This window comes from Podarcis liolepis (assembly GCF_965112155.1).
Source record: "Podarcis liolepis genome assembly, contig: SUPER_9_unloc_1, whole genome shotgun sequence".
Lineage (NCBI taxonomy): Eukaryota > Metazoa > Chordata > Lepidosauria > Squamata > Lacertidae > Podarcis > Podarcis liolepis.
This window is the reverse complement of record NW_028148963.1, coordinates 1,347,984-1,371,447: the sequence shown is the minus strand read 5'-3', so window position 1 is coordinate 1,371,447 and position 23,464 is coordinate 1,347,984. Positions and strand designations below refer to the sequence as shown.

Here is a 23,464-nt window from a genome sequence, read left to right as displayed (position 1 = left end):
TATTTGATCTCTCAGCAGAACCAGCAATTAATATAAAATTCATTGTAAAATCTGTTTCAGAGAGGATTATTTCAAAATGGACTAGTAATGGCATGTTTTTTTAAGATTGTTTGCAATTCTAAATATGCAACACAAATTGGAAGGAAAAGACCTTTACTGCTTTTTTAAAAATGGAAACACTGTACATCTGAGTAACTTAACTTCCACTGTTAAAAATTAGTATGAAAATATAGTGGATACAACATTTCTATAAAGACTATGAGACTGTTTTTAATTAGCTGCAAAAATAGGGTTGCCGTACTACTGCTCAGCAACTTTGCCAAAAAAGGCACAACTACTTTTCTGTCCGAATTTTCACTTTTTGAAATAAGGCAACTCTTTGCAAAAATGGAAAATACTTCCAGGATTCAAGAGGAAAAACTTTCAACACACAACTGAAAATAATTTGTAAAGCATTTGAGCCTTTGTCCATTCTGAGAACAAAAGTATTAACCGAAGAGGGGGGAAAAATAGGAGCAAAATTTGTTACCAAAAGGGGCATTAGCTTACCTATTTTTCCAAGAAGTTAGAATTTCCAGGGTGGTCTTTTTTCAGAAGCTGATTCCTTGTGATGTGAGAGAGCACTTCCAGCATTATTGTCTTAGCTGTTTATTTACAAAAATACATACAGTACTTAGTAAAAGAAAACAGACGTGTACAACAGACAGAACACCTGCTAATCCTGTCTCACATTCCTAATGAATACTTGCATCCCAACTCAGTTTAAATTATCCATTCCAAATTGAAATTACCTTTTGATTGTCTCTCTGTCCTTTCTTCTCCCCCTGCACCACAGAGTGACATTCTCAGGCCTGTAGATTCCAGACCATTAAGAACCACCAAAAGCTCCTGTTGGCTATACAAGCAGAACCATCATGCTTGATAGTCGTCCTTATTAACCTAACTCATAACAACATAAAGAGATGATAGCCATTTTGAGAACTAGTATACCATTGTGGCAGGGATGCGGGTGGCGCTGTGGGTTAAACCACAGAGCCTAAAATTTGCTGATCAGTAGGTTGGCGGTTCGAATCCACGCAACGGGGTGAGATCCCGTTGCTCGGTCCCTGCTCCTGCCAACCTAGCAGTTCAAAAGCACGTCAAAGTGCAAGTAGATAAATAGGTACTGCTCCGGCGGGAAGGTAAACGGCATTTCCGTGCACTGCTCTGGTTCGCCAGAAGCGGCTTAGTCATGCAGCCCACATGACCCAGAAGCTGTACGCTGGCTCCCTCGGCCAATAAAGCGAGATGAGTGCCGCAACCCCAGAGTCGGTCACGACTAGAACTAATGGTCAGGGGTCCTTTACCTTTATACCATTGTGGCAGAGACAGATCTGTGTACCAGGAAGTCCCCAGGTGACAATTTGCTTTTGCCAAAGATTAAGTGGGTAAATGTTTGAAAATCCCCCACTCCAGAACCTGCAATGTGAGAATAATGATACGGACATACCTTATGGCAGTGTTTCCCAACCTTTTTCGGGCAAAGGCACACTTGTTTGATGAAAAAATCTCGAGGCACACCACCATTACAGCCCCGTGACGTCAGCGCGCAGCGTCACGCCGGGAGGGACGCACGAAAGTGTAAGTTTCAATATTTTTCCCTCCCCCTTGCCGGGGAACCTCCAAGCTTTGGGGGTGGGGGGGGGGAGGCAGCAAAGCGAGGGACTGAGGGACTCCTCCAACGACAAGGGTTGGGGAAGAAGAGAAAGGGCTATTCCGCTCCAGTCACGGGAGGGGAATATGTACTGGCCCAACTGGTGTGCGGTCTTCGGAAAGCGGGGTGCGGGAAGGAAGCCTAGGCTCGGGGTCCACCGACCTCGGCGGAGAAAGGCAACAACCGAAGCCTCCCGACGGTTTCGGGGGAGACGTTCAGAGCTTCCCTGGGAGTTTCTCAGCCTGCCTTTCGGAGGAAGAGGCGGAGGGGGCCTGGGGATGGCGGTGGCCTCAGCCTCGCCCTCCCTCCGTCCCTCTACCTTTGTAGTGGACGCGCAGGTTGTTCTGCGAGAGGCCGATGTAGCTGAATTTGTCCTTCGGGCTCCAGGAGCGCGGCAGCGGCGTCTCCTGCTCGTCCACGGCCGGGTAGAGCCGCTTGAGCTCCTTCTCCTGCTCGTTCAGGAGAACTCGCGCGAAGGCGAGCAGGGGGGTTGGAAACAGACGGAGCCGATGACGAGCCGGCGCGTGCGTGCAGCGGCTGGCCTCGTAGGGAGCCGAGGGGTGGGGCTTCCTTTCTGAAGGAGCTGAGGGTGGGGGTCCTCCGGCGCCTTCGGCGAAACGGCGCCGGCCCAGAGCGCTTCTAGGAGGCTGCCTTTGTGCGCGACGTAAAGCCCTCTTTCCCTCCCTCCAGCCCCGTGTCACCTGTGGAAAAGGGGGCTGGATCCAGTGACGCAACTCGGAAAACTGTTAGGGAAGCCAGAGCAGGAAAGTGAGTGGGGGGCGGCGTCGCCGCTTTAACCCACGTTTCCTTTTTGAAAGAGAAACTTAAGTCAGTGTTTCCCAACCTTTTTTGGACTCGCCCGCCTCCCTCCAGGCAACATCTCGCGGCACACTAGTGTGCCGCGGAACACCGGTTGGGAAACACTGCCTTATGGAACGTTATGGCAGAATGCCTTGAGGAGACTGACATATATTACTGGCAGAGCTAGTTCCCACACCATTCCAGTAAGATGGGTGACACTCCTGCTGGAAGGAACTATAGAACTGGCTCTACCTAGCAGTTCTCTAAACACTGCAAGACAGCAGTATGGGAAGTTGCCTTGGAGACCTGACCCTGAACCCATAGTAGAATTGTGGTATTCGTGTCAGTGGCAAAACCTTCAGAAAGCAGCTTCAGTAACGGATACCTTCAATTAAATGTGCTACAATGTGCCATCAAGACAGTGGAATATTTGTAACCACTTATACAGTGGTGCCTCGCAAGACGAAATTAATTCGTTCCGCGAGTTTTTTTGTCTTGCGGTTTTTTTTGTCTTGCGAAGCACGGTGTCGGAAAAGTTTTGGAAAAGCTTCAAAAATCACCAAAGTCTTCAAAAACCTCAAAAAAGGCTACCACACCGCGTGCTATGAGTTGCTCCTCGAAGTCAAGTCGCAACTGTATTAACGGTGTTAAGAAAAAGGAAACAAACTTGCAAGACGTTTCCGTCTTGCGAAGCAAGCCCATAGGGAAAATCGCCTTGCGAAGCAGCTCAAAAAACCAAAAACCCTTTCGTTTTGCGAGTTTTCCGTCTTGCGAGGCATTCATCTTGCGAGGTACCACTGTACTGGCGTACTACAAATTCACCTGCATTTGAACAAGCAGAAAATGGTGGGTTTGCAGTACGGTGTGTAATAAACAAAAATCTGCCCTTATTCCCTTATGGGGAACACAAGAGCCCTTACAGAGTCCTTTGCAGGTTCTCAATCGGTCGGAGAAAATAACAGAGGCCAACCAGAGAATATTGAGAAGCAAGGCAGCTAGTAAGCCTGATCTTTATTGAAACTGTTGCAACAGGGTGCTCCCCTCACACACAGGAAAGGAGGAGAACCCCGAACAAAGGTGTGCCCACCCTTATATAGACATTTTAAATTGCCTCCCCTGGAGTCCAAGACCACCCCCAGAAACATCATACATATATCACAGAAACGATGGTCTACAACAGAAATCTGAGTGCGTTGTTTATCTCCTGTCTGGCAGACCTGTTAATGCTTACTTGATTGGATACCCTGGGGAGCCTGGCCAGTCTTATGTAATGACAAATACTTAGTTCCTGAGCCAGGTCACAGGCTCACCCTGTTCATACACAGACATACCCTTAAGACAGGATTTGTGAAGGCAAACACAATGGGAAGGCTTTTCCATTTTCTTTCGGCCTTGCAGAGAAATATTTGAGGTCAATTTGGGTGGGACAAAATGGTTTCAGGACTTTTTCTGTGGAGTTTCAGACATGTGGTTTATATATGCAGTTATGAACATTTATCATTTTGCAGTTATGAACATTTATCATATATATAAAATTTGTTGTTGTTTAGTCGTTTAGTCGTGTCTGACTCTTCGTGACCCCATGGACCAGAGCATGCCAGGCACTCCTGTCTTCCACTGCCTCCTGCAGTTTGGTCAAACTCATGCTGGTAGCTTCAAGAACACTGTCCAACCATCTTGTCCTCTGTCGTTCCCTTCTCCTTGTGCCCTCCATCTTTCCCAACATCAGGGTCTTTTCCAGGGAGTCTTCTCTTCTCATGAGGTGGCCTAAGTATTGGAGCCTCAGCTTCAGGATCTGTCCTTCCAGTGAGCATTCAGGGCTGAACTGCTTTTAAGTGACACCCAAACAAGATGTTTACAGGGATGACGAGGCTGCCATGTCCACCAGTCAATGTCACTCTGGAAATGTCCTCATCCCCGAGTTAAAGAATCTCAGGATGTGAAAGACCTTTGCCTACCATCCTGCCATTTGGAAACCTCTGCCACTGCTGCTTAAAGTTTATGGGAGCTATGCAGAAATGGTGAAACTTACCAGAAGAATAAGAAATCAAGATAACAAACTTTTTTTAATTATAAAAGAATGGAAATGGTTTATTGAATATTTACAGATAAATTGTAAACAGATAAAAACATTGGCAGGATTACTGTAATAACCTGCAGTTTCATAAGTTTATATATTTAAAGAAGATGAATAAATGAGCAAATTAATTTGGATATGCAGAAGATATTAAAATTTAAGAAACAGCAGAAAGAGGGGGAAGGAAGTCAAGTTCTTAAATGTCAAAATAATTGTAAAATTAGTGAAATGTATAAACTTGAAAAGTATAATTGAAAAATAATAATTGAAAAAAAGGTTGATGGGAGTTACATCAACCAACGCGCCACGAATTGGACTGGCTACTAATTGGTGCTTCTTATCTTATTTCCCCTCTTTACGCGGAGGGAAAGTTGTCTTTTTTTTTTTATCATCATCACGATTTATTAAATGCGTATACCGCCCTCCAGCCGAAGATCTCCGGGCGGTTCACCGCAATACAGAGACAAAGAGGCGCATCGGTGAAAGAGCCAGCGGCGCGCCCGGCCCAGGGGAGGCGCGCGCGGAGGAATGCGCAGCCCGCGGAGCCGCTCTCCTCGAGGCGGGCCTTCCTTCTCGCTGCGGCCCCGTGATCGCTGCTGGACGGCGGGGGGTGACCATGCTGCTGGCGCCGCTGCTGGCGAGCGGGCGGCTCCTCCTGGTCCGCGGCAAGGGGCTCCGCGTCCCGTTGGCCACCTTGTCCTTGGGCGCCCGGCGCGCCAGGAAACAGCAGGTAGCGAGCCTCGGGCGCCCCGGGGAGACGCGGGGGGAGCTGGTGGGTGCCGGGGAAGGAGGGGAAAGCGGGCATGCCGGGAGCAGCAAGGGAGGGACTAAGCGAAGGGCGGAGAAGCATGGCGGAGCAACGGCCGGCTGGCGACAGGAGAAAGGTCTTGGCGCGCAACGCGGGGGTAGGGCGCGTCTTTACGCGCGTCTTTGCGCGCTAGGGGTGGGGAAGGTCGGCTGGGGCGCGCGGTTGGTGGCGCAGCAAATGCTGGGCTTGCCTAGGTGGGGCGCCTTTGGCCTGCCAGGCATGAGAAGGAAGCGGCTTTATGGGCCAGAAACTGCGCTTCCGTGGAATCCTGGCATGGTCTAGTTGGAGGGTCATGTAGTCCAGCCCTTTGAGCTGCAAGAATTTTGCATGCCAAAATAACCCCATGCCTCCTGTTAGTTGAATTAAATAGCTGCTCCTTCTCGCGGAAAAAAGATACTCTGCACATGCCCATGACACTAGGGAGGAGGTCCTATGCAGTGCCTGTCCTTGGCTTGCCTTTGCATCCTAACCAGGAACCGAGGTTTGTAAGAAACTCCAGTAGTCTGTTAAGCAAGGCAGCTTCAGAGCTCACGGGTTGCAACTGGTAGGTTTTGAAATGGACTAGAGCAGGGCTGGGGAACCTGTCACCTGCGAGGTATTTTTAGACTAAAGATACCAGATTTTTTCCAAAGAATTTGGGGACACTTAAAAAGGGGGGGGGAGGGGAGATATTTTAAAAAGAAGAAGTAATATCTTCTCTTTTGTGGTCTCCTCTGTCACGCAGCCTACTCTCTTGGAGCGCTAGCCGCCATGGAGTAGGCACAGTTGGGCCTGGGCTTGGCCACGTGTCCTTGCCCTCCCGGTGCTCTCCTACCTCTCCTCAGTGGTGGCGGTGCAGCAAGGTTAGGGATCCCCTCTTCTTTCTCCTTCCTCTTCCTCTTTCTTTCTCTTCCTTCTCCTTCTCCTTCTCCTCTCCTCCTTCTCCCTGCATCGGCTCTTGGGTTTTTACTGGCCTCGGAGCGCCACTGGGCAGTCGGCCGGGTGGCCGGGCGCTCTCTCTCCTGGCTCGATTTGGGTCGCGGTGGTGGGGGGGGGGTCAGCGGCTCCCCCCAGTTGATGTGCCAGGCATTCCCGGTTCCCCTGTGGCAGTGGCAGTCTCAGCAGCCCGGAGCCAGCCTGGTAGCGCAGTTGGCTCTGGCTGGCTTCTGGAGCTGCTCGCTGCTGTGGCGCCCGCTATTTTGCCTTGCCGGAAGTCCCCCATATGATGTGTCTTGTGCCGTTGAACCAATCACACAACATTCATTCCCTAATAATAAATCTACAACACTTAAAATATGAATCCGGGGACATTAAATGAAATCCGGGGACATTCTGGGGACGGATTTTGTCCGGGGACAGATTTGTAAATCTGGGGACTGCCCCCGGGAAACGGGGACGCCTGGTAACCATATGTTAGACTGCACCTCCCATCCCATGAGGGACAGTGGAAATTGTACTGCAGAAACAGCTATAACAGCCACAGACAGGTTCCCCACCCCTTGAGGTACAGTTTATTTTGAAATTTAAATCATAATTCCAGGTTCACACATAAAGACAACTTGGGATTCGGGGCAAGTAGCATTGAACCCCACACCTCCTGACTGCGTGGGAGGAGGTTAGGGTGAACTGTGCAAGTCCACTGTCTCCATTTTGTTTCTGCGGATAGTGCCAACCTTGGTTTTAGCATTTTGTGTGAATGTAGCAACCCAAACAGAGGGTTGTATCCATTGCATATGTGGAACAATTTCTGTGAGTCCAGCAGAACTCCCCTTTATGCCCTAAGTCCCTCTGAAATGAATGGGGAAATAAGGCTCTCAATGGCTCCATGTCACAGTGGATATATATTGCTCCCATTGTGCCTCTGAATGTCAGTTACTGGGGATCATGCATGCTATTTTGCTGGTGTGATCCAGCTGGGCGCTTGTGTTTTTATGTTATAAAGGCCATTCAGTAGCTACGGAGGGGCTTTTGTGTCTTGGGTCTCTGTAACATGAGCAGTATCCTGTGGGTCTACTGTGTCCTTGTCAGGAGCCAGAAACCTCTTGGAAATAATTCTGCTTGGTTTATTTGGGCCAACCTAAATTGAGATGAGCAACAAGGTACAGTCATACCTCGGGTTGAAGTAGCTTTGGGATAAGTATTTTTGGGTTGCGCACTGCAGCGACCCGGAAGTAATGGAGCGCGTTACTTCCGGGTTTCGCCACATGCGCAGATGGTCAAAATGACGGCAGACGCGGGTTGTGTTCGCTTCTGGATGCGAACGGGGCTCCGGAACGGATCCTGTTCGCATCCAGGGTACCACTGTACATCAGAAACACAACACAAGGCTTTCGCCTGCCTGTTTTTGGAAAGGACCCAAATCTTTCCACAAACTTCCACCTCTTGGCCACGCCCAGCCTCAAAGAGCTGCGTTTATGGTTAATGAAGTGGGCAGGACCTGTTGGGAGACTTTGCAGAGGCGGGACTAAGGTTCCCTCTTCTGCTATAAAGGCTGCAGACTCTGCCGAGTGCGTAGCTTCAAATACAGCTGGCAACGGATCAACACGGCAGGGTCATGGGTGTAAATAAGGTGCGTGGTAAGGGGGGAATTGTGGAAAGTGTTCAGTTAGCTGGTTGATGGCATGTTTGCAGAGGGCTGGAGAGTGTGCAAACCATGTGCATTATGTCCGTGCTATGAATAGGAGTTTTCCACTAATAATAATAATAATAATTTATTATTTGTACCCCACCCATCTGGCTGGGTTTCCCCAGGCACTCTGGGCGGCTTCCAACAAAGATTAAAAATGTGCCTGCTTGTTTTAGATATTTTTTCCTGAAGCATTGCTCTTGTCAGAAAGCTGGCATTTTATGAGCTGGCTTAGGCAGAGGTGCACTTTGATGGGCAAGGCCACCTAAAATTGTGTTTTTAAAAGTCCTCCTGGTCTCAGTGGAAGAACTAAGCTGGCACCCAAAAGTCAACTCGGGTTGAAATTGATCTAGTATTAAAAAGTGCTTAGTTGGAACATGGTCGCCCCTTTTTATTTTTATTTAGCTTGAAAAACATTGACTCAGAGACTCTGGAGATGCAGGATACAGAATGAAGTGAAGGATGTGGAATGAGTACTGGGTAAACAGTGAAACAAGGATAAATTCTGCGTTCTGTTCTGCAAGTGCTTTCATAATTTGTGGGCGCCTTGAGTTGGTCAAACTGGATATTACATTTCACCTGTTGTTATAATTGCTCTCTATGTTTTACATACATTGTAAAATGAAATAATAAAAAACGACAAAAAAGAATATTGGATAATACAGGGCAGTCTCTCTTCCCTTTCCCAGTATAATGATTTTTTAATTTTATTTTTTAAGCAAAAGCAATCCGGGCAGGGGGCAAGTTTGAGATGGAGAGTCTGCTTGCTTAAGCTGTTCGTCTCTGTAAAATATTCAGTCCAAGGATGTGAAAAGCAGCTCAGGGAGAATGAATTTGGGGTTGTGCCTCTCCAAGCTGCTTTTCATATCTCCCCCATCCCGGACAGGGGAGAAAAGCAAGTTGAATTCAGATTTTGAGCTGAAAAATGATTGAGAGGGGAAAGCTCCTCCAGGTACTTGTCCTCTCTTCAGGTCTGTATCCTGCCAAGACCATTTTGATTTCAGGAAACAAAACCGAGAGGGAGGAAAGAATAATGAAAGGACCCCTTGTAACATCTAGTTTGGACTTAGGAATGCTGCTGAGGCAAGTTGAACAGCTGAAGAGTAAAACCGGGTCAGATCAGATGATCTTTTCCCCTGTGAAGGGGGCTGGGTGGGCAAGATCATGTCTTCTTTCCCAGTGAGTGTGCCTGTCCTGCCAGGATGTCTGTGTCTATTGTTCAGTGTACATCTTCCTGAACAGCGTGAAGAGAGTGGTACTTCAATTAGTTTGGATGTGTAGGTCAGTTTAGATGTGCAGATATACAGTGGTACCTCGGGTTACAGACGCTTCAGGTTACATATGCTTCAGGTTACAGACTCCGCTAACCCAGAAATATTACCTCAGGTTGAAAATTTTGCTTCAGGATAAGAACAGAAATCGTGCGGCGGCGGTGCGGCAGGAGTGGGAGGCACCATTAGCTAAAGTGCTGCTTCAGGTTAAGAACAGTTTCAGGTTAAGAACAGACCTCGGGAACGAATTAAGTACTTAACCCGAGGTACTGTAGCACCCTGCTTGTGGTTAACGCTTAGCTGGAATGAAATATTCAACGCAGCAACAGAGAAATTAAAATAATAATTTATTTGTCAGACAAATAAATAAGAGGCACAGTGGTATATGGTTACCAAGCTCTGGCCTGCCTCCTGCCATTATGGCCAGCACTTATATTCCCTTAATCCATCCCCCTTTGTTCCTCCTGTGGCTGCCTCTGTCCCATCAGCCTGGTTGAAATTCCTATTGGCTGATTGGTATAACCAATCACAAAAATACACTCATATCCTCCTGTCCTTATATGGAACACAAAGAGCTATATATTGTTACATCTATAAATGACAAATAAGTATTAATATATCTTACATGTGTCTCAACAAGGAATCTTAATTACCAGCTCACCTCTTGCCCCCCTTGCCCTATTGCCTTCTAAAACAAATGGTTAATAATTTTAAATTTTTATCTTGAACAGATGTCAGAGACCTCGGGTTCATATTCTCATGCATCATCAATGAAATATCTCCTTTTGGAGGTCTTTAAACAAAGGTCTGACAGCCATTTGTCATAAGTGCTCGATTGGCGTCTTCTTGTCTGACAGGGGGCTGGGCTGGCTGACTTAATTTCAGGATAAATCTAGCATTTCTTAAATCCTTTGCATAATTACATTTAAGCCAGCATATTTCATACATTATCATAGATAGCTTTTTAGAAGGATAAACTTCCTAAAAGTAACAAGGAAGGAACAGTTTACAGCCTCAAAATAAAATAGGAAAAAAAACCTTTTCCCCTGTTTACACTTCCCCCCCTTCTCCAGCCGGTTTGTTTTCCATGTGCTCTTGGCCTTTTGACCTTAGGCTCAAGTTTAAGGCACATGGTTTTATTTTACTGTTTACCAAACTCTTAATTATGTTGGGTCCGTAACCTTGCTCTTCAGCCTGTAATTCCAGCTTTTACGACTTTGAGAATTGTTTTCTGCTATCAATCAAGGGGGGGGGCCCTTGTCTAGGAGGAAAAACATTGCCTGTGTCCTTTAAACAGCTGGCCTTCTTGCTTGGCATGAAACTTTTGAAAATCTTTAAACTCTCTCTTTAATTTAGGAACCTGATCAAGATATTAGCCAATATATGCCTTGATTAAAAATGCAGTCTATATTCAGATGCCACAATCCCCCCTTTCAAGCTCAAGGACCTTGCTACCAAGCGTCCTTGATAGCTTGATCTTCCTGAGTTAAAGCTCTATATAGTACCATGATATGAGGTAGAGTTTCATTCGAAATCATCTTGCTAATTGTACTCCTAAAACATGAGATGATACATGGCATCATACATAAAACCATCACTACTGTCAAGAAAAACAAGCAAGACAATAGTATCCCTTTGAGTCCTGTGACATTGGGTAACCATCCCATATCCCATCCTTCCCATGTTTGTACTGGGACATGTGCTATATTCTCCATCTTTGTGGCCAACACACGGATTGCCTCACCATTATCAGAAATGTTAAAGCAACAGGCATTCCCTGTCAAGTTCAAGACTCCACACAGGCCTCCCTGCCTGGCAAGTACATAATCCATTCCCATTTTCAGCTGCAAAATGGGGCTCTACTTTCATCCAACTGTTGTGCAATAAGTCTCAAACTCTGGGCCGTTGCATTGGTTACAAGTTCCACTACTGCTTGCAATCGAATTATTCTGTTTAGATTATAAATAGGATCCCGTGCCCCTTGTATGAGCTCACCAGGATTCCAGGAGGCAGGATCATAATAGGCTATAATGCGCTCTGGTGGCCAATCATCAGTATCGCTCCAACTTTGGGTACTTCCTCCTGCTATATGAGAAATATACTAGTGGGCAAAATCCACATTGGTGGTAATACCCATCCCAGGAAACAAGTCCCACTCCATTTGGAAGGGAGTTTCTTGTATGCCCATTCTCCACATATCCACCACAACCATCGGGTCTGAGGGTTTTGGTATGTGGAGTGCATAAGGCGAAATATCAAAAGAGGTAGAGAGTTCACAGTGCGGTATGTTAGATTGCCTTTTTCTGTCACAGTTATGTTCCATACCACTTTCCATGCATGAATAAAAGGAGGTGCACAGGGCAAGGTATTCCGAGTTCGATAGGTAGTATCGTGTGCCCAGGTATTCTTAATATAATCCCAAGTATAGGGACAATGAGAAGAGCCTATCATGGTAGAATCAGCTGCATCTGATGATTTATGTACACAGAATTCCCCTTGTACAGGTATAACTCGTAATGGTTTAGTTGAGTTCCATCCGGGGAAATTCTGTACTTCTGTTTGGTGTGGCATTTCGCTTACCATACCAATGGCATTTAATGGTATTGGTAATAGTGATAGCATAAATATTAGTCCCAATATAATTCCCCCAGTGACAGGAATGGGGAACCACCAAGACCAAAACATATATCCCAAGGATCCCCAATGTGTAATATCTCTGATAATTGTTCCACAAGGGGGCAGTCAATCAATTGTATAAGAGAATCTTCCCTTTCACAGCCGCTGGTTCAGACGCTCCTCAAGCTTCAGGCGTGCGCAGGTCAGCCAGCTTCCAGGTTTGTGGCTGCAGCAGGCCGGTCGTCTAATGTTGCCCGTGACCTAGCCCGTTCCCCGTAGGGCTAGATACAGGGGTTTTTGGAGAGAGTCAGTTTTAAAGGATTAGAGGGGTCACCTTTGCACGTCCAACTGCCTTCGGACTTCTTCAAACGGGAGTGATGAATCCAGGGGGTCACCTCAGCTACCTTCACCGCTGTTGGAATAGAGAGCAGGACGGTGTAAGGTCCACGCCACTTAGGTGCAAGTGGATCACGTTTCCACTCTTTCACCCATATGCTATGCCAGCCTGGAGCTGATGAATCGGCTTGGCAATGCTGCACGGCGTGCGCTCGAGGGCCCACCTGTTAAGATAAAAAACAAACAAACAAACACGGGAGAGAGACAAAAACACGGGAGAGAGATTGCACTTATCCCTGTGTCACATGGTCTCCTATTTGTTTGAGGTCAGTTGGAATATCCTGAACAAAGGAGGGCGGCCTCCCATACAGGAGCTCAAAAGGTGACAACTTAAGTCTTTTTGTGGGTGTGCACCGAACACGAAACAGTGTTATGGGTAACACGTCTATCCTCCTGAGACTTTAGACATATTAGTGGGCTTCTGGCATGCCCTGCAGATACCTTGCACAAGCGTCTGGCGATAGGTGGTAAGCCTGGCCAGGTGAATTGCATTGTTTGGATCCCAATTAGGATCTTCCAAGGGAAAGTTTTCCTGGAGATGACGGTCAATATTATAAATATTTCCCACTCTGGCCTGCTCACGCAAATATATCTGTGCCTTTTCAATTATGTCTCTCCTTTCCTCAGTGGTGAAGAGAGTATTCAGGAGCTGGCGACAATCTGTCCAAGTAGGACTATGAGTATTTACTATTGAGGTCACCAAGTCCATCATAGCCTGAGGTTTTTCTGCGAAAGATGGGGTGTTTTCCAATTCATCAGATCCGTAGTTGTGAATGGAATGTACTGGAGGATCGAAGTTCGAGGTGGCCTTGGTCCGGGTTGCCCATTAACCAGCACAGGCTCCTCAAGTGCATCAAATACTCTTCTAAAAGGGGCTACTACGTGACCTTTTTCTTCGCTTTGCTCTAGGGACCTCAAATCATAGGGGATGGTATCTGTCCCAAGGCGTTCTTTTAGCAGCTTTATACGCCTGGCTGTATTGCTTGCTGACCGATTAAGGTCTCCCTGTAACTTCTGTAATAATTCTCTAGGACTTGGATGTACAGGGGTTTGGGGTAGGCAATCAGTTGTTCCACTAAAGGAGACTGTAGATGGAGTTCTACTGGGACTCACAGGTGGAATAACCACTTCTGCTTGGGCTTCATTATAGGACTCCAATGCCTCCTGAAGATATTTATCATAATCTATCAAGGAATCAAGTTCTGTGACTCCAGCCCCATTATTCATTCCACTTTCTTGCCTTGGGGTTACAACTGGTGGAGGGTTTGAATTTATTTGGCAAGATTCCTTTCCTAGCTTTGGCTTTTACAGCCAATAATTTGCATCGTTGAACTTTGCATTCCCTTATCCATGGAGGATTTTTATTTAATGTGCTCAGCCAAGAATCTATATATGAAAATTGTTCTGGGCACCCTCCAGTTTCTTTGGCGATGTTAGACCAAAGTTTGCTTACTAAATTTATATCAAAGGTTCCTTGAGATGGCCATTCAGTATTTTCTTTTGGCCACTCTAGTTCACATAACGTTCTCAAGCGTTCTGGCGTCATTTTGACTCCATATGCCCCTGAGAAGGCTTTCTTAAAATTATTTAACATACATTCAAGAGGTGTATTTCCCCCCTTTGAACCCCCAACTCCCATTGTATGGCCCTGTGAAGTATCCACTCAGTCACTCACACACACACCTTACTGGTAAACGAAGTAGTACTCACTCCACACTTAGGTCAGCTACACATTGTACTTTCTCACACATGCAATGCGCCAGATACTTCAACCATACTCTACCTCCCAACTTTCCCTTTCCCTACACCAGATCACCATCTGATGTACCCAGCCACCTAGCGTACTCAGTTCCCCTTTACTGAGACGCAGAAGTTTGATCAGGACTTCTCTTCCTCCCAATTAATTGGAGGGCCAAAACCCCTTAGTGCACTTACCCTTAGCTGGTTCCCTGTTTATTTCTCTGGTCCCCCCGGTCCGTCGCCGTCAGTGGGCAGGGTATCAGACAGACGAGACTGCTGCGTTCCCCTGGAAAAAAATTTTCCAGTGCGCGCTGGGTAGGCACAGTTGTCCTCTCTCTTGTACCCCGTCCAGTGAGGCGAAGGGGCTGCGTTCCAGCAGACCACTGATCCGAGTCGCAGGCACCATAAAATGTAGCACCCTGCTTGTGGTTAACGCTTAGCTGGAATGAAATATTCAACGCAGCAACAGAGAAATTAAAATAATAATTTATTTGTCAGACAAATAAATAAGAGGCACAGTGGTATATGGTTACCAAGCTCTGGCCTGCCTCCTGCCATTATGGCCAGCACTTATATTCCCTTAATCCATCCCCCTTTGTTCCTCCTGTGGCTGCCTCTGTCCCATCAGCCTGGTTGAAATTCCTATTGGCTGATTGGTATAACCAATCACAAAAATACACTCATATCCTCCTGTCCTTATATGGAACACAAAGAGCTATATATTGTTACATCTATAAATGACAAATAAGTATTAATATATCTTACATGTGTCTCAACAAGGAATCTTAATTACCAGCTCACCTCTTGCCCCCCTTGCCCTATTGCCTTCTAAAACAAATGGTTAATAATTTTAAATTTTTATCTTGAACAGATGTCAGAGACCTCGGGTTCATATTCTCATGCATCATCAATGAAATATCTCCTTTTGGAGGTCTTTAAACAAAGGTCTGACAGCCATTTGTCATAAGTGCTCGATTGGCGTCTTCTTGTCTGACAGGGGGCTGGGCTGGCTGACTTAATTTCAGGATAAATCTAGCATTTCTTAAATCCTTTGCATAATTACATTTAAGCCAGCATATTTCATACATTATCATAGATAGCTTTTTAGAAGGATAAACTTCCTAAAAGTAACAAGGAAGGAACAGTTTACAGCCTCAAAATAAAATAGGAAAAAAAACCTTTTCCCCTGTTTACACTTCCCCCCCTTCTCCAGCCGGTTTGTTTTCCATGTGCTCTTGGCCTTTTGACCTTAGGCTCAAGTTTAAGGCACATGGTTTTATTTTACTGTTTACCAAACTCTTAATTATGTTGGGTCCGTAACCTTGCTCTTCAGCCTGTAATTCCAGCTTTTACGACTTTGAGAATTGTTTTCTGCTATCAATCAAGGGGGGGGGCCCTTGTCTAGGAGGAAAAACATTGCCTGTGTCCTTTAAACAGCTGGCCTTCTTGCTTGGCATGAAACTTTTGAAAATCTTTAAACTCTCTCTTTAATTTAGGAACCTGATCAAGATATTAGCCAATATATGCCTTGATTAAAAATGCAGTCTATATTCAGATGCCACAGTACCACTGTATATGCCTTACAATTTCCCATCCTAAAGACTTCCATATTGCTTTACACATTATATGCAGACTACTTGACTACTTGCAGATTAGCATGTTCATTCCAGAATAAGTTTTGCACAAAGGTAGTTTTTCAGTGGCTCATTCAGTGAAGTCGAGGTGTGTACACAGACTGGTTTTCCAAAGCCCTTTAAGGCAAAGTGCAGCATTTAAAAGTTGACAAGTGGCTTTTCCTTGCTCAATAAATAACCAAGCGGACTTTGGTATCATTCTTCTCATCATCTTCCTTGGTTTTCCCAACTGGTTCTTCCACTCATTATTTCCCCCCCTCCTATACTTATCCATGAATTGCTAACTAGTTTAAACTTGTGCAGTTGCAGGCTGTGATATAGATCACCCTTCCAGTATTTGCCATGACACAGAATATTGCTACATAAAGAACAGTCTTTAGACCCACAGTGGGAACTTGCTATAGAAACTACACCAGCCTTTCTGTTTTAGCAGTCTCTGTTATCTGATGAATCGGGGGCATGCAGTAATATAAATTAGTCAAATGGACCAATTAAAATCTGTCTCCCTGATGTTAAAACATCCCATTTTACATTTCCGTTGAGTTTCGTTTTGCCTGCAGGTCTTGGGTTCAACAGGAGGCAGAATGTTTTATGTCCCAACTTGTGCAATGCTCTTCTTACCTGATTTTCTCATGCTTGGCTCAATCTCAGTACCAAGTGCCTTAATTCAGCCACATAGCTATGACTTTTTTTCTAATCACAGCCTTCTGCTGTCTCTGCTTGAATACAAATCACACCTCAAAAGGGACAACTTCAAAGAGTTTGCCATCAGCAAACCCCACTTGCCAAGGAACAATCAGAAGTGTGCTTGAAACCTTTGCAGTTGCATCATTCCCTGCCCCACACCTGGCTGTACATATGGCAGCCAGATGGAGCAGGGGGGAATGGTTAGGGGAAAACTGCCTCTTGGTCCTACACGATGGAAGTTGCCCGCCACTGTTTTGCAGTCTAGCCCTGCCTTTCTCAACCGTGGGTCTCTAGATGTTATTGTACTACAACTCCCATCATTCCTAGCTACCATAGACTGTTTTCTGAATTGCTTTGTTCTGTCTCTGGGATGATGAGCTTGTGACTCTCCCCTAATCACTGACCATCACATAGCTGTCAACGTTTCCCCCTTTTTAAGGGGAATTCCCTTATTCCGAATAGGATTCCTCGCAAGAAAAGGGAAAAGTTGACAGCTATGGACCATCGGTCAGGCTGGCTAGGTCTGGGGCTGTTGATACAGCATTATAGTCCGTAGGGAAGTTTTTAATGTTTGATATTTTATCACTTTTTTTGTTTTGTTGGGAGCTGCCCTGAGTGGCTGGAGAAACCCAGCCAGATGGGCAGGGAAGAATTATAATTATAATTATAATTATAATTATAATGCTCTTCCTTCACCACCCCGCAAACCCCTGGAGGTAATTTGCAATTGCTTTGTAGGACAGCATCTAAAAAGCAACCCTCTTTTTCTTTTTTAAGGGCCTTGTCCTAGGAGTCTTTGTCGGCAAGAAAGAAGAGGGGCCTGTCCAGTTTACCGAAGCAGGAGACGCTTTTGACAAAGTCGTGTCTGGGAAGCTCAGAGAGTTGCTGGCAATGTAGGTACCAAAACAGGTTCCCTTCTGTTTATTTGGCAGTCATGAAATAGCATGAGACCATCCAGGGAGAAGCAAGCCTTGTACATAGCTGAGGAGCAGATACCTGCTTACAACGTGGGATAGCTCAATCGGAAGACCACGAGACTCTTAATCTCATGTTTGTTTTGTGTTCTAGTTCAGGACCTCCACTGAAGAAAGGAAAAACCCGCATCTTTCATGGCTTGCATCAGGTATGGATTTACTGTTTTCTTAAGTATGTTAACCTAACTTATGCCTCCAAAGCTGTTGTTTTAAAATAGCAATTCATCAAATATTTCATTACATTCAATGAGACTTATGAGTATCAGGTTGCAGTCAGCACTTTTTTTCAACTCCCCGACACTTTCCTATCTGAAAATTTTCGTGTTTTATATTATCTTTTATGTGGTGTAAAAGTCACTTTTGGAATTCTAGTGGAAGCTAATGGAAGTTTAGCACTAATTTCCATGTCAATTGCTTCCAGGAAAATATCCACTTGAAACCAAGTGAAGGGAAAACTCATATTAAGAAAGAAAAAATAAAAATCCCTTTTACTGATGAGTTTCCATTTACCTTGGTTTTGCTGTGCTCTCTGTAAGTATGAAGGGAATGGCAGTGGCTTTGGTTAAACTGCCTGTCTGCTACATGAAGAATTTGCTACGTGCACTATTTCGCTAGTTATGTGAGGCAAAAAGGTGCAGAAATAGACACTCGGATGATTGGAGTTCAATACTTGGGTAATGCTTGCTTAAGCAAAGTATGGTGAAATAAGGAGTCGCAATGGGCGGTTATCTACAAGCTTATCATGCAGAGAGCATGCTGAAGGCTGCCTAATCAAAATGCACATGCGCCGGGAGTTGGAGTGATGTATGCAATGTGTCCTAAAATATCATGTATCCTTAGAATGCTAAGATTGGATGCTTTGAATTCTTCCTGTCTTTGAGATGGCTATAACTGCAGTTCCTGTGTGGTGTGGTGTTATTTCCAGCAGCGCTCGCACCTTTTGTGACCACAGAATAAAGTCTTTCTTGACTTAATCCTCTCTCTCTCTCTCTTTGGTGACTGACTTTAACCCGGAGAATTCTGGGAGTTTTGTTCTATTATTCTCCCCTGGTTTTCATGGCTAGTATATTCCATATCTTTCTAACTGACTTAATTGCTTCAGGAGTTGTTGGAACTTTCAGATATTTTGATTCTAATACTGCTCACCCAACCAAAGGCTATATTATATGTACGGTTGTCCAACTCGGGAGATTAAGAACATCAGCAGGTCTCCAGTGTTTGATACTTGTCAATAAATAAGCATGATGGTATCATTGCAGCTTTGCAATTCCAAATCCACCTTTCTTAATTTGTAACTGCATTTTTCTGCAATGATCTTCTCAGTAAATTTGAAACCCAAAGACATTTCTTAAAGAGGGGGTTTCATGGCCCACACTTGCATGTCAAAATTTGGGGGCAGTATTCAGGCACACGGTTCTTTCCTCCCATTCTCATGGTTGAACAGGGGAACAGAAGCACACCTGCCCAGGTGTCTGAAGACATGTACTGCTGTGTCAATGGGTGTGAATGGAAATGAGCATGATATGGCAGTATAGCAGTCAAAAAGCCATAGCTCCACAATTCATCAGGTAAAAGGTAAATGTAAAGGACTCCAGACAGTTAAGTCCAGTCATGAATGACTCTGGGGTTTGAACTGCTAGGTTGGCAGGAGCTGGGACCGAACAACGAGAGCTCACCCCATCGCAGGGATTCGAACCACCAACCTTCTGATTGGCAAGCCCAAGGCTCAGTGGTTTAGACCACAGCGCCACCCACCAATGTTTGATACTTGTCAATAAATAAGCATGATGGTATCATTCCAGATTTGGACTTCCAAATCCACCTTTCTTAATTTGTAAGTGCATTTTTCTGCAGTGATCTTCTCAGTACATTTGAAACCCAAAGACATTTCCTAAAGAGGGGGTTTCATGACCCACACTCGCAGGAGAAAATTGGGGGCAGTTTTCAGGCACACATTTCTTTCCTCCCATTCTCACGGTTGTGGTGTAAAAGGAACATTAGAAATCGAGACGGAAGCACTAGCATTGTAACCAGGGAAACTGACACAATAATCCCCATGCTCAAATGCACCCAAAGGTCACCATACCGTCTTAACACGGAGAAAGTGAAATCTCACCATTGCCTTTCCAGCAGCTGTCTGTTTTTGATTCTCTGGAACCAACGGGATGCAGCCAAACTAGATAGGATTGTGGCAGGTCTGTGCGCAGAGTGGGGCTTCCTGCTGAAACCTTATAAGGTGGCACTGAACCTAGGGTGGGGGAAAGAGAATTAAAATCCCCCCCACCCCAAACGGATGTGGGCAGTGAAAGAAAGTACAGTGGTACCTCGCAAGACGAATGCCTCGCAAGACGGAAAACTCGCAAAACGAAAGGGCTTTTGGTTTTTTGAGTTGCTTCGCAAGACGATTTTCCCTATGGGCTTGCTTTGCAAGACGGAAACGTCTTGCAAGTTTGTTTCCTTTTTCTTAAAACCGTTAATACAGTTGCGACTTGACTTCGAGGAGCAACTCATAGCACGCGGTGTGGTAGCCTTTTTTGAGGTTTTTGAAGACTTTGGTGATTTTTGAAGCTTTTCCAAAACTTTTCTGACACCGTGCTTCGCAAGACGAAAAAAACCGCAAGACGAAAAAACTCGCGGAACGAATTAATTTCGTCTTGCGAGGCACCACTGTAGCTCCTCCAGGCAGCCCATGTTGTGTTTTAAAATCTCCCCATTCCCACTTCATGGGGAATTAGCAGAACCGACTGCTGTTCATAGCTGCCTGCTCTCTGAGACTACCTCAGAAGTAAGGCTTCAGGAATAGTAAAGGGCTCTTGGGTGCATGTGGTAATTCAGAGATAAGAGCAGTTGAACAGTTAATGCTGAATTGGCAAGATAGGACAATTAATGCTGAGTGAGAAAACTGGAATACTGAGATAAAGAGGGTTTTTTTAAAAATAAAGAGGAACTTGGCTTGAATGTCACTGAAACCAGCGTTTATCTATTTATTCTGAGGTGTTCTACTGCAGCTAATCAGCATTTATGAGTAACATTATTATGATGCAATCTCTTTTAGAGTGGCCCTGAGGTGCTTAGAGCAGCATCAGGGAATCTGTGGCCCTCCAGAGGTTGTTGGATTCCAGCTCCTCTCAGCTACAGCTGGCATGACTAATAGTGAGGAATGATGGGAGTTGTAGTTCAGTAACCTCTGGGGGTGTCACAGGGTTAAAAGTCCTGGACACAGTGAAGACTACGTCTTTGGTGTGAACATAGAGCACTGCATAAAAGCTTTGGAGCGAGCGTTTTCTTGGCAGGGAATGTGTAACAGACCCGCCGGATCTGCACCAAGTTCTCCTGAAATCATTTTTAGGAATCCTGTGTTTGGTGCTAATCTTTTTTTTAATGACACTTTGTGGTGCATTTCACTGTTGGGCTTACTGTCGTTCTTCTTAAACATCAAATTGGGTGGATGTGTGTGTATATAAAAACTGTTTTTATGTCCTTCCCACTATTCCTCTTCGTCATTTTTGAAAGGGAAAAATCTTGCAAAGGGTTTCAGTTACTCTCATCTGTGCTCAGGGACGCGGACTTATAAAAAATATTGGGGGGGCGGGGCGGGAAAGCTCATGAATAATAAATAAGCTCATGAATATGCAAATAAAGTGGCGCCGCCTCCTCGTGAGCGAATAGGGGAGAGCGTGCTGCTCCTATTAATCAGCTCCGAAGGTGGAGCTTTTGCTCGGGAGGGAGGGCAGGAGGCATGCAGCCCGACCCTGTGCATTTTGGGCTGGGGGAGGGGCGGCGATGGCGCTCTGCTGGAGGGGCGCCGGAGATTATTGGGGGGCGGAGCCCCCCCAAACGAATTTTTGAGGGGGCTCGGGCCCCCTCAAGCCCCATGGAGTCGGCGCCTATGTCTGTGCTGAGAGTCGCTTCAAGAGCCCAGTGGCGCAAGTTTAAGTAAATATCTAAAGAAAGAAAGTATGCATGGGTGATTGAAAAGTTTGGAAATCATGGCTGGTGCAAGATCATGTGATGTTTACGTGTAGGAAAATGTTTGGATGCGAAGAGTAGATTTGAGGTTGCTTGTGATCATGTGACATGTTATACTTTGCAGCGTCCTGAATGTCTCTTGTTTCTTACCTCTTGTGATTTCCAGTTAAATGGCTGTGTCAGATTCTTATTTTATAAAATGTGTATCTCCTTTATTCAAGGTAGTTTGCCATTCAAACAACACCTAAATGATACAGATGAAAAGAAAACTCGAATTTTAAAAAGCAGTTTCTTAAATATGCTGAGTTACATTTTCTTAACAATTAAAAAGGGAGGTGCTTTGTTGCGCTGCCTCAAAGTGACCACCTAAAAGCCAGGCCGGGGCTGATAGAAATTGAAGTCCAACATCTGGAACCCTACAGTTTCCTCCATCTCATCTCCAGGGACGGACTCTTAAGACGTTCAGATCCCTGTGGAGCCATAAATATAAGCTTCCCATTAATTTCACTTGAGCTTCTGCAAGGGAACATTAGTGTATTCTGGCACGCTAATAACGAAAAAGCAACACAAACATATTTCAAAGTATTCTTCATAATTGCAGGGTGCCGTTGGTTTTCCTGAAAGGATTAAATAAGTTTCTTTGCTGTTGGATTCCTGCAGGACTTTTCAAGCGTAGTTGTTGTTGGCCTGGGCAAGAAGGCAGTCGGAGTGAATGACCAAGAAAACTGGAATGAAGACAAAGAAAACATACGGGCAGCTGTTGCAGGTTAACTTTTTTCTTTTCTTTTCTTGTGAGTTGTTCTGTAATCTATTAAATGGGATGTGCTGCATTCAGAAGATACTTGCTGGTTTCAGAGCTAGTGCCTCTTAGATCTAGTGACCCAGACTGCACTCCATTACCTACTTGCTGTTGTTGTTGTTTAGTCGTTTAGTCATGTCCCACTCTTCGTGACCCCATGGACCAGAGCACGCCAGGCACTCCTGTCTTCCTCTGCTGGTAGCTTCGAGAACACTGTCCAACCATCTCGTCCTCTGTCGTCCCCTTCTCCTTATGCCCTCAATCTTTCCCAACATCAGGGTCTTTTCCAGGGAGTCTTCTCTTCTCATGAGGTGGCCAAAGTATTGGAGCCTCAGCTTCAGGATCTGTCCTTCCAGTGAGCACTCAGGGCTGATTTCCTTCAGAATGGATAGGTTTGATCTTCTTGCAGTCCATGGGACTCTCAAGAGTCTCCCCCAGCACCATAATTCAAAAGCATCAATTCTTTGGCGATCAGTCTTCTTTATGGTCCAGCTCTCACTTCCATACATCACTACTGGGAAAACCATAGCTTTAACTATATGGACCTTTGTTGGTCTCTGCTTTTTACCTACTTACCCAAGGGTAAGTCCAAAAGATTCCAGTAGGAATTACTTCTGAGTAGCCTGCGCTGCAAATCAAACCGCTCTCAGGCATTGCGTGCAGATGTGGCTTTTTAAAATGCCAAATAAGCATTATTAGCACCCAAGGTACTAATAATGGCATAAGCTCAAAATAATGGCTGCAGACTTTGGCCTTTTGTAATTGCTCAGTCATCACTGTGCCGCAGGCCAATTGTGGGCGAGGCACTCTCTCACTCTTGCTGAATTGCCTGCAGGTAGAAGTTGCTTGATAAATGTATCCCAAGTGCACTAATGGGCCATATATTAATAAACCATCTTCTCCTTTGAGTTGTCTTAACTGGTGACATGAACTTTACCAAGTTGATTTGTAATACCAGAGAGACGGAGCCTGATAAAATTTTAAAAATCTGCCTGTTCCCTTCCTTTCTCTTTCCCCCACCCCTTAATGTTGCAAACGTGTATATTATTTTTCAGGCTTAGAATAAAAAATGTAAGCAATAACAAAACAAAGAAAGAAAGAAAAATCAGAATTTAACAAAAATAATTTATTATAGAATGGAAGGGGGGAAAGGTAGAAAGAAATACAGTAGTACCTCGGGTTACATACGCTTCAGGTTACACACTCCACTAAGCCACTAAGAACTTTGCTTCAGGATAAGAACAGAAATCGGGCTGCGGCGGCGCGGTGGCAGCAGGAGGCCCCATTAGCTAAAGTGGTGCTTCAGGTTAAGAACAGTTTCAGGTTAAGTACGGACCTCCGGAACGAATTAAGTACTTAACCCGAGGTACCACTGTATACAGAAGTCGAATTGC

General features: G+C 45.3%; 1 protein-coding gene across 2 annotated transcripts in view; it reads left to right on the top strand.

Moving 5' to 3' along the window:
* Nucleotides 1–4,836: 4,836 nt before the first annotated feature.
* The window catches only part of LOC310686773 (cytosol aminopeptidase-like), a 31,633-nt gene continuing 13,005 nt past the window's right edge, over nucleotides 4,837–23,464 (top strand). The window contains exons 1-4 of one of the 2 annotated variants that reach the window (XM_083520521.1): nucleotides 4,837–5,301; nucleotides 17,106–17,221; nucleotides 17,397–17,451; nucleotides 21,932–22,037. In XM_083520521.1, the coding sequence (XP_083376647.1) occupies nucleotides 4,852–5,301; nucleotides 17,106–17,221; nucleotides 17,397–17,451; nucleotides 21,932–22,037 (727 nt within the window). In that variant the 5' untranslated portion in view covers nucleotides 4,837–4,851. Of the gene's footprint in view, nucleotides 5,302–5,381; nucleotides 5,456–17,105; nucleotides 17,222–17,396; nucleotides 17,452–21,931; nucleotides 22,038–23,464 lie in introns of those variants that run through there. The other variant, XM_083520522.1, reaches the window with a different exon arrangement.